Source organism: Drosophila navojoa, chromosome 3 (genome assembly GCF_054131105.1).
Source record: "Drosophila navojoa isolate 15081-1374.11 chromosome 3, UAZ_NAV_1.0, whole genome shotgun sequence".
Classification (NCBI taxonomy): Eukaryota; Metazoa; Arthropoda; class Insecta; order Diptera; family Drosophilidae; genus Drosophila; species Drosophila navojoa.
The window spans coordinates 20,630,159-20,641,234 of NC_142891.1; the positions used below are offsets into that span (position 1 = coordinate 20,630,159).

An 11,076-nucleotide genomic window follows, 5' to 3' on the forward strand; every position below is an offset into this window, starting at 1 on the left:
AACATCCAACACTCACTCACTCACACACTTGTTTAAACTAATTGTATCAATTATGAAATTAAAATTTAGTAAGCGTTATAAAGCAAATAAAACTTTGGAATTCAACAATGCTTTGCGTTTTCAAATTATGAAACCTTGTCAGGCAAATAAAGCATAGAAAAGCTCTCCACAATCTCCTGATTTTCACGTCAATCGATCGAAATACCAAGTGTCTAAATTTCCAGTTTGCATTATGGCCAATGAATGGCGATTGCCGGGCTCGACTAGGTCCACATCTATAACAAACTTGACGCTCTGCTCGAAGCAAGCGAAGCGCAAATGGCGCTACAAATTTAAGTTTCTCGATTTGTACAAGGAGAAAGAATGCCTGTGGATGGAGAATCACAAAGATTTCCTCAATTTTGAATTGAAGGATGAGGTCTGGGAGCAGCTTGCCCAGGAAATGTGCTGCCCTGAACGCCCCCATCCGAAGCCCGACAAATGGAGACATCTGGTTATCAAATGGCGCTACAACGTCCAATTGGAGCAATTGCGTAAACAGGAAGCCAAACATTTCGACAAGCTGAGTGAAATGCCCCGCAAACTGCGCTATTCGGATAGATTGCAGTTTTTAATCAAGCACACGTTCGATCGCAAAAAGAATGTACAAGCAGTAACTCCGGTAGCGGTAAGTTTAGAGATGTGGAATACCATCCCAAATATAAAGTATAACTGCTTAGAGAACAAAACTTTATAGCATAGATTCTTATAATTCAGTAGAGGGTATTATAATTTGTTCAAGATTTTATGAAAGTAATTTTGTACCTATGTATATCATATATGCCAATATGCCAATGCCAATAACATATATTATAAATTATAAAATTGTTGATTATAATCTATAAGTCGGCCTGTGTGGCAACAATCCATCAATTTTGAATCTATCCCGCTGAATCTATATAACCTAATCAAAGTCGAGCTTAATATACTATTAAGAATAATTATTTAAACACTATCTTAATGACCAAACCATAGCTATTTATTATTATAGCTACAGAATATTTCGAGTAATAAATAGCTAGAATAATAAAATATATAGTATTGCATTTTGCAATTCCTGATATTTAAATAGAAATTCTCATCATATGTACTATATAACATTATTCTCTTAGCGAACGCCTGAACCGTTAACCTCGCCGCCTCAGGAGAGCCTCGCCGCCAAATGCATGCGTTTGGGTCGTTGTAAAAGCAAACTTCATACATCCTTTGGACAAAAGCTGCGAACAATGGAGAAGATCCGAAATAAACGATGCGGCAGAATGTGCCTATCGCCAGAGGCACTACATCGAATACTGTAGAGCCCGAGTATTGGAGCATTTGAAAGCCGAAATAAATAAATCTGAAAAAGAGAACAGTCGTCCATTTCGTAATTTCATAACATTTCACTTTGTATTTACATTATAATAGCCTTTTCAAATTTATTACATTTCGGATTTTTATTGGGTTTTTTTTTCTCTTTAATCATAATAATTTGCTTTGCTGTGGTTTTTTGCCATTTAAATAGTAAAACGTTTTTTTATAACAATTCATAATTTTAGCTTACAATAGTGTTTCTTATGTTTTTGTGTATGTGTTTTTATATATTTCGTACTTCTTACAATTTTCTGTTTTGCAAACACGATTTCTTCGAAAACAGTTTCCATGCAAATATACAACGTTCAGAACATGGTTTTGCATTAATTTAATATCTGTATATATATACATGTATATATATATATATAACTGTTATGTGTATATATATGCATATATATAAATATCTGTATAATTATGTATATAACTAAAAAATGCGTAAATAAATTGGTTTTTGTTTCTTATGTATCTTATGTGTTTTGTTAATTTCCTTTTCATAAAAGGAACAAATCGCACATGTGGATCAAACATGTTCATATTTCAATATACAGCAATATATCATATCATCTTCTCATCTGGTGTTATTCTCTGTTTTATGCTTAATATCGTTTCGCGTTACTATTAATTACACACAATAAACGATATTATAAACCTGAATTGATTTGTTAATATTTTGTTGTTAGTTTTTGTTGTTGTTCATTATTTGTTTTTGTGTAAGCGGCACTCTAAATAATATTTACGCTCTTTTTGTATCTGTCAGTGTCCCTCATGTCAGTTGCCCTCAGTTTTCCTCAATACCTGATTTAACTGACATGGGATTTGACTGAGCAGCTGGCGGCATCTCTGCTATTGTCTCATGCGTCTCGTCTAATATTGTTTTATTGGTTTGGTTTGTAATTTTGTAATTTACCATTTTGTAGTAGTGGTTTATTGATTCTACATATTTCTATTTCTATGAAATGGCTGTTCAAGATTTTGGTTTCGAACGCATCATTCCCACTCGGTGGTGCCAGGCGGCTTGGCTGTCAAGTCGTATAGTACCCTCGAGATTCCATCCAATTTAGAAATATCTCGCACAATTTGATTTAGAACCTGTGGAAAATAAATAATACGTATCTAACATCTGTTTGAATGGACATGAATCATGTAACGCACTTGCAATGGCAGTTGAGCAGAGCCGGGCACTGCTGGCACACCAGTCATAAAATCGTTCGTTATAAATGGACGCAATACCACTGATCTTCTGCAGGAAGGCGTACGATTAATGGGATCACGATCGAAGTGCACAGGTATTAGAACTACGGGCATTTGTGAGATTTTGCGATACAGTCCCTCTTTCATTATAATCTATTGAATCAGGGAAGAATAGAAAAACCATTCGAATCATAAGCAATTTGATTGATTATGAAGCAACTCACCTCATTAGCTATTGCGTCCGCTTGCCGGAGTTGCGCCAGTACTACAGTGTTCAGCGTTGTGTGCGTTATATCTGTAATCAGATACTGCACGGGATCGCCAAAGATATAACAGACTCGGTTAACATTATGCAATATGCGTGGTATGATTTTGGCCAAAAATAACATGTCAGCCCAGTTGGGCTCCGGAGTCGTCGTTGACAAGCCAACAACATAGCTGTAGGTGCGCTTATCACCCTGTACACCCACCGAGCGTACCGGCAGTAGAGTAGCCTGTATATCTGAATTGGCAGAGATGCGCAGCAGTTCCTTTTGCTCAGCTTCATTAGTGGCGCCCGTGACACGATTAATAAGCGCATGATTCTTTTGTAGTTTATTTTTGTAGTCCACTATAACACGCACAATGACCTGTGAGCAAATCGATTTAACTTTAGCTACATTCGTAAGAAAACTGGGATTTTCTGAGTGCTACTTGCCTGTGTTTCAGAGTAATCCTTCTCCATATATGCTTCCTCGGCGCAAAGAACGCGTATGGCTAGACCAGGACCGGGGAACGGCTGCCGCTCGACCAATTCCGCTGGCAGGCCAAGATCGTTGCCCAGGTCACGCACCTCATCCTTGTGGAAGTCACATAATGGTTCTACGACACGGCCAGCATTACGCAGCTCCCTACAAACAAATTTGACTCACATTAAAATACGAATATCACAATTGATAATTGACCTCGTTCATATATAGAATATATGGATAGGTGAACACAAATAATTATATCCTTGGCAGCGAGGTGCCATCACTTGCCTACAACTTGTTGTAGGCTCAATTTCTTTAAAATGCTTGGCTCCAGTTATGTGTTCCATATATGGATTGCTTCCGATATAAATATGAATTTCAAATATTTTTCCCAAGGCATACCAAAAACAAACTAAAATATAATAAAGTATCTTGAATATGCTATCGCTCTACCGAATCAGATCCGTGTCATTGTGATGCGTTTTAATTGTTTCGGCATTCGTGCTGACCATATTCGATGCAGACTCAATCAAATCCGGCCTCAGTGTGCCCTGTGCCAAGAGGACCTCCTCGGGCTTCAGTTTCAGCTCGGCCACCACATCGTTAGTCACTTTCACAAATATATCACCGATTATTTTTCGCTTCTCCTCTGGGTTGTACGTCTGACATAACATGGGCGTTTCAACTACCGAATACTGGCCGGGTCGTTTCACTTGCGTGGTGCCCTTGAGGAACGTGTAGCATTCTTTACGCACTATCAAATCAATGCCAATATCTCGCAATGAACGCACTACATTTTCGCTTTCGTTTTTTCGCATGAAACCTATCCGGGAGAAATGTGCAAACGGTTAGTCAGGGTGAATATTAAGATTGTACAATGTCAATATTACCATTATCCACATGAACTGCTATAATCTGATTGGGATGCAGCGCTCGTCGCAGTAATGCAGCACAGACACTTGAATCAACGCCTCCACTGACTAGCAACTGTTTAAGATTTAGTGAAACAATGAAATATGGATTTCTATTGAGCAAATATAATCAGATACATACCAAAACCTTATTATTGCCCACTTTTTCGCGTATATACCGAATGCATTCCTCTTTTCGACTGCCCATGGTAAAGTTTGGCGTTAGTTCGCAAATTTCGTATAGAAAATTGGATAGCATTTGTTTGCCGTTGATAGTTAGATCGACTTCTGGATGAAATTGAACACCATAGATTCTCAATACCTCACTGTAAATGGCCGTCACAATCCGATTCGATGACCAGCCACCCACTTTCAACTTATCGCCCACTCGCTCCACGCTATCGCCATGAGTGAGCAGCACGGACTGTGTACGGCTAAGGCGACTGCAATAGAGAAACATTGATTAATAAACTGCGAAACAGAATGCGTTTCAAAAAGAATTAATTGAATGTCAAGCCACGTGTAGATCAGTTTATAAACTACGCTAAATTGAACTGTTCTTGGCTTTAGCTTTACTCTGGCAGCATTGTATCAGCGCTCAAATAAACTGACAATTTGAAGACTTTCTTGTTGCTGCTGATTAGAATCAGGAAACGATAGATAGATAGATAATTAGAATGGTGGTGGCAACCGTACCTGAACAAAGGACATGACGTTTCAATCTCAATATTTTGTTGTCCATCTTCTCGCACGGAAGTCTTGAGAACACTGCCGCCGAACTCTTTGTTGATTAACTGCATGCCATAGCAGATGCCAAGCACTGGGATTTTCAGTTTAAATAGATCGGGATCGTACGTGGGCGCATCTTCGGCGTACACTGAATTGGGTCCGCCGGATATGATTATGCCCCGATAGCCATTATCACGTATCGTTGCGGCAGGCGTATCCAATGGCAGAATATCCGATTCTACTAAAAGTTCTCGAACCTTGCGATCGATTACCTGCATCGAGGATTATATTTATTTAATTATATATATTACTATATAGATAGATAGACGACTTACCTTGCCATACTGTGCACCAGCATCGAGTATAACAATCTTATCGTGTCGCAGTCCATTCTCCGCTGTCGTTAGGTATATAGATGTACTCATATCTTTATCGTTGCAGCACTGACCAGGATGACGCCGAGGAGAACAGACACAGAGAGTGAGCGAGAGCGAGAGAGACGAAGAGAAAGATTGTGCGATTAGCAGCTGCCGTTAATAATAAATGTCATGCAATTGTCTAAAGCAGCCAAATACAACTAGCGATATGCGCCAGATCTGTAAGCATATTTATATGCCTGCCAATAGGTGTATGTAACTGGGGTGCCATGTTTCGGGCTGCGTAATTGAAGCATGTGCTACAAGGTCGAAATTGAATTGAATTGAATTTAAAGCCATATCAACAAATGCAATAAGCAACACATCGGATCTGTTTAACTTTGGTAAGGTAACATACAAATGGAACAACACATACCGGTAAAATCTTTTGGATCACACGTAGAATCATTCAACATGCAGACATGAAATTGTCAGGCCAAGTTTTGCGACAATTCTACGATAGATAAACATTTCCATTTTGGTCAACAGCAATGAGTAAAAAAAATCTATTCAAGGGGGAGGAGGTTGCTGCGATGGCGGCGGCGGCAACGGCGTGACAAAAAGGTCAAAAGCCGACGCCTTCAAAATGAATCGAACATATATTTTTTCTTTACCAGTGTGTTATGAGCATATGAAATGGGTGTGGGTGAATTCGACGTAATTTAGCGGAAAACACAGATTTGTTATTTTTTGTTTGTTGTTTTTGTTTTATCCCCAAATGAAAATTGCACTGGGGCATTTATAAGATTTTTTTATTTTGTCATTTGAGCGTGTGTGGGGGCCGTCACTGACCGCGACAGATGACATGCAGAAAGAGCATGAGAGAGCGGGTGTTGTGCGTGCATGTCTGCGTTTGTGAGTGTGAGTGCGAGTACGAGAAGAGGCGAGCGGCGCTAAAAAGGAGACTAGCGAATGAAAACTCAAAACACGCGCTGCGAATGCAAAATGCCGTGGAATGCGAAAATGCGTAAAGGGAAATGTACAAAAAGCAAACGGTAAACGATGTTGGGGCTATGTTTCTAACTGTTGTTATTGTGTTTATGTGGCAACTCTATGCTTTTGCATTTTTAAAACACTTTCGGATCAATTATTCGTGTTGCCGTTTCCTCTATAGCATGCGCTCAGGCAATGTTGCATTGCGATAAGCAAATGGCAACAAAAAACTTATATGTAAGTCAAAGGCTATCAACAAGCACCAAAAACAACAACAGCAACAGCAAAATGCAATTTGAGATGCAATTGGGGGACACACGTGGGGAAAATGGTTTTGAATCAAGCTATAACCACAAAACGACCACGGTTATTTGTATGTCATGCAATTTGTGAGCGCATTCAAAAGTCGGTCAAAAGCATACGCATTTGCACACGTCGAAAACGCAAAAAGGAAAAAAGTGTGAAATTCGCGGTTAGTGGGGGAGGCGCTGGCTGATGTTAAATTTCTTACCTGGTTTGCTAATTGCCGGGTGGAGGTGGAGGCTTATTGAGTAGGAAAAAAACACTTTATTCTTAAACACTAAATGCACGTCTTATGCTGGATGCAGTATTCCGCTTATCTTTGATTTAAACAGCACACTTCTTTCTTTTTTGCTTTTTTTTTAGAAAAATCGGCACCGCGTCCGACTCCGTCGAATCCGCAAATTTTTGACAATTTTCAGGGCCTTACGAGAGCCGCTGCAGCTGGCACATTGGTGTCTGAGTAATATTCCTTGTAAACGTTTATAAGATATGCGGCTGTTGGCGATTTACCACTGTCCAGAGCAATACAATTTATATATTAAGGTGCTCTGCAACTATACTTTTCGTGAATAAAAGCCGAAAGATGACATATTGACGAAGAAATTAGTGTTGGGTTGTGAATGAGCGAAAAAAAATGAACCATTGGCTCAAATGAATAAAGGGTTCTCAATTATTGCGAATTCCGTGTATATGAATTTAATATTGCGCACTCATGTATTCCATTGTGTTCATCTATCTGTTTAAACTGTCTGTAATCATCAATATATTGAAATGCATCAGAGCAATCAAATATTGAAATTTTTGCAAAATCATTTTTTATAATTTCGAGAGCGACGAGCGAATTGAAATAACAGTTCACAGCACTGGAAGGCCACTGAATTCAGCGTTGCTGCGGATATCCTACAAAATAATCGATAGCATTAATATGCAAGTGTTAGTAAATGCAAGTCGTACAGCATTACTCAATACACAACAGCTGGCCCGCCAAAAATGATTTGTATGCGCGCTCTTTTGGATACGTAGAAAAAATCTCTTCATAGAATTAAATTCGAGCACTAACAATGAGTCCCGCAAACAAATCACAGGCTGATATAAGCGTAGAAGACGAAGAAGAAATTCTAGCACTTGAAAAACTATTAAGCGAAGCTGAAAACGATAATGGAACGGAAAGTGCAAACGCAGCAGCACCGAAACCACCAACACTAGCCACCGCAGTGCCCCGATTACGTGAAGACGACAGCTTTGCAGACGCCTTTAGCTATGAGGTGACCGCCAAGCCAGCAAAAACAAATGCAGATACAATAGCGAAAGCGGCAGAGCCAGAGCTCGATTCATCGGACGACGAAGAGGTCAAGAACTTCTTGGAGCGCAAATATAATGAGTACGGCAGCGACATCAACAAAAAACTCAAACAGCAGCGTGAAACTGCACACGAAAGCAAAGTGGCACGCGAGGTGGATCAGTCATTAAAAACAACGACAAAACTGGTGACTTCATCGTCTCAGCCGGAGGCATTGCGTCTCAAGAATCCGCATAATCCCATCAAACGAACGGCGCTGGCAGGCAACTCATTCCAGAGACCAGCATCGACAGCAGCAGCAGCTGCTGCCACAACCTCTGGCCAATCTCTGCAGCAGTCAAAGATCACGGCTGTTTACACGGATCCCGTTTTCGGGCTGCGTATGATCAATCCATTGATATCTAGTACTTTGCTGCAGGAGCGCATGAATGGTCGCAAGGCGGTGCCTTTTTCTGGTCTAGCCTTTCATATTGAACGCGGTGATTTGTCCAAGGATTGGGTTATTGCCGGCGCATTGGTCACCAAGCAGCCGGTGCGAAATACCAAAAAAGGTGATCCCTATTCCACATGGACTCTCTCAGATCTGCGTGGCGAAATGAAGACTGCCACTGTCTTCCTCTTCAAGGAGGCACACAAATCATTGTGGAAAACAGCAGAAGGCATGTGCCTGGCCGTGCTCAATCCGACTATCTTTGAGAAGCGCGCGGGCAGCAAAGATGTCGCTTGTCTGTCCATCGACACCTCACAGAAGGTGATGATTCTCGGCCAGTCCAAGGACCTGGGCACGTGCCGTGCAACCAAAAAAAACGGCGACAAATGCACAGCTCTTGTTAACCTGACCGACTGCGACTACTGCGTCTTCCACGTGAAGCAAGAGTTTGGTAAAATGTCCCGCCGTTCCGAGCTGCAGTCGGCGACAACGGGACGCGGCCTCAACGAGCTGCGCAACAAAGTGCTGGGTAAGTATCACAATCCCAATCAATTAGAGCTCGTATAAACATCTCTGTTTGCAGGCAAGAATGAGGTGTTCTATGGTGGTCAATCCTTCTCGGCCGTGCCGGCACGCAAAAGCGCCAAGCTTATCAACAAGGAGCGCGAGCGGCTCAGCAAGCTGGCTGGATACGATATCTCGCCCTTTGCCCATAGCGTTGATCACAAGTCTAAGCCGCATGCCACCCTGCCAGAGAGTGTGCCCTATGCAGAGCGTGGTGGACCCGTCTCACGGCTGGCCGGCAATGTGGAGGCTTCATCCAAGCAGCGTTACAAGGATCTCGAGCGCTTGCGTCTGCTCCGCGAAGAGAACGAACGTTTTGCAAAGAAAGCAGCCGCATCAACTCAAGAGACTCCAACAACTCCCATACCCAAGGTAGGTGAGCCGCCCACCACACCGCAAAGCGTGCCGGATAAGTTCAAGAATCGTGGATTCTCATTCGATGCCAGTCTGACACCGAAACTGGCGGGAAGCGAGAACTTCAGTTTCGAGGTGAACATTGGAGCGCGGAAGGCGCAGAGCGCCAAATCAAGAGCAGCAGCGCTGTTCAAGATGAAGCCGCTGGAAAAGGTCAATCCTAATTCCACGCGCGGCACTGAGTCTGGCAAACGACGTGCCATCGATGAGCTGCACGAGAAGTTCAGCAACACAGCCAAACGGCAAAAGCTCGAGGAAGAGGAACGCGAATTGATGCGTAAATCGCGCATCGAGAGAATCATGGCTGCCACATCCTCCCACACGAATCTAGTCGATATGCGAGAACAGGAAGCGCAAGACGACTATTTCAATAAACTCGAGCGCAAAGAGGCCATGGAGGAGAAGATGTTGAATACGTATAAAATGCCCTGCAAGGCGGTTATCTGCCAGCGCTGCAAATACACAGCCTTCGCGGCCGCCGAGCGCTGCAAGGAGGAGAAACATCCACTGAAAGTCGTGGATGCTGAGAAGCGTTTCTATCAGTGCAAGGACTGCGGCAATCGCACCACCACCGTCTTCAAGATGCCCAAGCACAGCTGCAGCAGCTGCAAAGGCTCACGCTGGGAGCGCACGGCCATGATCCGGGAGCGTAAGGTACTCACGGGCCGTGAAACCCTCTCGGTGCGAGGGGACGAGGAGACCTTTTTGGGCAGCGTGGCCAGTGGGGCGAGTCTCAATCTGCTCGTGCCCGAGGAGGAATAGATAGAATAGGGTTCGAAACTTGATCGATGAGAGGAAAAGACTCGGACTGCGTTATCTTGTATGTTAATATATTTGGAATATTATATAGAAATGACATAGTTATAAATATATATTATGTATAAAGTTTTATATACAGTCTAGTATTTGGCATATACACATTGAATAAGTACAAATGGTCCGAAATTCTTAAGGCTTATGTGTTCAGTAGTATGTCTCTGTATGCCTTATACAAGTGGCTCCATGTATTCTTAAAAAGTTGGTGCACAAATCTAGCAAATATTTTGGGTTTTTTTTTTTATAAATATAAATTTTTGGTAAGTTTTTTAAAAAGGTTTTTTTGTTTTCGAATTTCCACAACTCAATTTGGTTAGACTTGCTCAAAGCTAAATCATGTTTCGTATGTTTCATATTTGTGACAAGAAGCGCATTAATTTGTTGCAATAAAGAATAGATTATACATATATTTATAGGTATTTAGATCTAAGGTCTATGTTTAGCATTTAGATTAAAATTTTCTTCGAAAGGCAACTAGAGTCTTAAAAGTATGGGCATAAGCTTAGCACAGTTAAATTTTATAAATATTTCGATACGAAATTGGCAAAGATATTGGAGAATAGTGTTGTAAAATGAATTACAAAGTTTGTTGGAGTGTGAGAAGAGTGCCGTAAGCTGAATTATGAAGTTTTGAAGTATTGAAGCGTGGAGCTAGAGTGAAACCAAAACACAATTGGGACAAAAAATGTATATAGGTAAATTAAAACTAGATGTTTATGAAGTTGAAAGACATTCGTATGAAGATGAAGATATAATAATGGAAAATATATTGAAAATAGAAATTATGAAATATGAATGTAGCTCATTTGATAAAGATGTGGACAAGTCCTATCAAGGTTTTGACTATGCGGATCTTAAGTACTTTCCTTCAGTTTCAGAGTCTCTTCCCACACTCTAAATGCAACAGAGTATTCGAGTTAAATTTGTGGATAATATTATAAAGCTA

General features: G+C 41.2%; 4 protein-coding genes and 1 non-coding gene across 6 annotated transcripts in view; 3 read left to right on the forward strand and 2 right to left on the reverse strand.

The window, feature by feature from the left end:
- Hel25E (ATP-dependent RNA helicase 25E) overlaps positions 1-11,076 on the forward strand; it is a 113,678-nt gene that overhangs the window by 55,811 nt on the left and 46,791 nt on the right. The window lies entirely within an intron of this gene.
- Positions 69-1,460, forward strand: LOC115562768 (uncharacterized). Its single transcript, XM_030384842.2, has 2 exons — positions 69-667; positions 1,152-1,460. The coding sequence occupies exons 1-2, from the start codon at positions 233-235 to the stop codon at positions 1,335-1,337; spliced, it is 621 nt and encodes a 206-aa protein (XP_030240702.1). The 5' UTR covers positions 69-232; the 3' UTR covers positions 1,338-1,460.
- bur (GMP synthase burgundy) lies at positions 1,837-7,464 on the reverse strand. 2 transcript variants are annotated; one of them, XM_030384841.2, is made up of 10 exons: positions 6,815-7,464; positions 5,290-5,397; positions 4,922-5,226; positions 4,368-4,668; positions 4,205-4,301; positions 3,768-4,137; positions 3,281-3,473; positions 2,808-3,212; positions 2,545-2,736; positions 1,837-2,481 (listed from the first exon to the last, which is right to left on the reverse strand). In XM_030384841.2, exons 2-10 carry the CDS (start codon positions 5,377-5,379, stop codon positions 2,380-2,382), a joined length of 2,055 nt encoding a protein of 684 aa, XP_030240701.1. In that variant the 5' UTR covers positions 5,380-5,397; positions 6,815-7,464; the 3' UTR covers positions 1,837-2,379. The 2 variants fall into 2 exon arrangements, with proteins under 2 accessions (XP_030240701.1, XP_030240700.1); XM_030384840.2 differs by lacking the exon at positions 6,815-7,464 and adding an exon at positions 5,747-5,803.
- Positions 4,732-4,865, reverse strand: LOC115562770 (small Cajal body-specific RNA PsiU2-38.40.4). Its single transcript, XR_003980234.1, has one exon.
- On the forward strand, positions 7,549-10,205 carry Mcm10 (minichromosome maintenance 10 homolog). Its single transcript, XM_030384839.2, has 2 exons — positions 7,549-8,865; positions 8,920-10,205. Exons 1-2 carry the CDS (start codon positions 7,668-7,670, stop codon positions 10,074-10,076), a joined length of 2,355 nt encoding a protein of 784 aa, XP_030240699.1. The 5' UTR covers positions 7,549-7,667; the 3' UTR covers positions 10,077-10,205.

What these genes read in the sequence shown, in the direction of transcription:
- Mcm10 (XM_030384839.2), top strand. Translation starts at nt 7,668, where the DNA reads ATGAGTCCCGCAAACAAATCACAGGCTGATATAAGCGTAGAAGACGAA. An exon ending in GCTGCGCAACAAAGTGCTGG is followed by an intron (nt 8,866 to 8,919) that starts GTAAGTATCACA and finishes CTCTGTTTGCAG; the next exon opens with GCAAGAATGAGGTGTTCTAT.
- bur (XM_030384840.2), bottom strand. Translation starts at nt 5,779, where the DNA reads ATGATTCTACGTGTGATCCAAAAGATTTTACCG. An exon ending in TGATCCAAAAGATTTTACCG is followed by an intron (nt 5,398 to 5,746) that starts GTATGTGTTGTT and finishes CATCCTGGTCAG; the next exon opens with TGCTGCAACGATAAAGATAT. An exon ending in AGGATTACTCTGAAACACAG is followed by an intron (nt 3,213 to 3,280) that starts GCAAGTAGCACT and finishes ATTTGCTCACAG; the next exon opens with GTCATTGTGCGTGTTATAGT.
- LOC115562768 (XM_030384842.2), top strand. Translation starts at nt 233, where the DNA reads ATGGCCAATGAATGGCGATTGCCGGGCTCGACTAGGTCCACATCTATA. An exon ending in AAGCAGTAACTCCGGTAGCG is followed by an intron (nt 668 to 1,151) that starts GTAAGTTTAGAG and finishes TTATTCTCTTAG; the next exon opens with CGAACGCCTGAACCGTTAAC.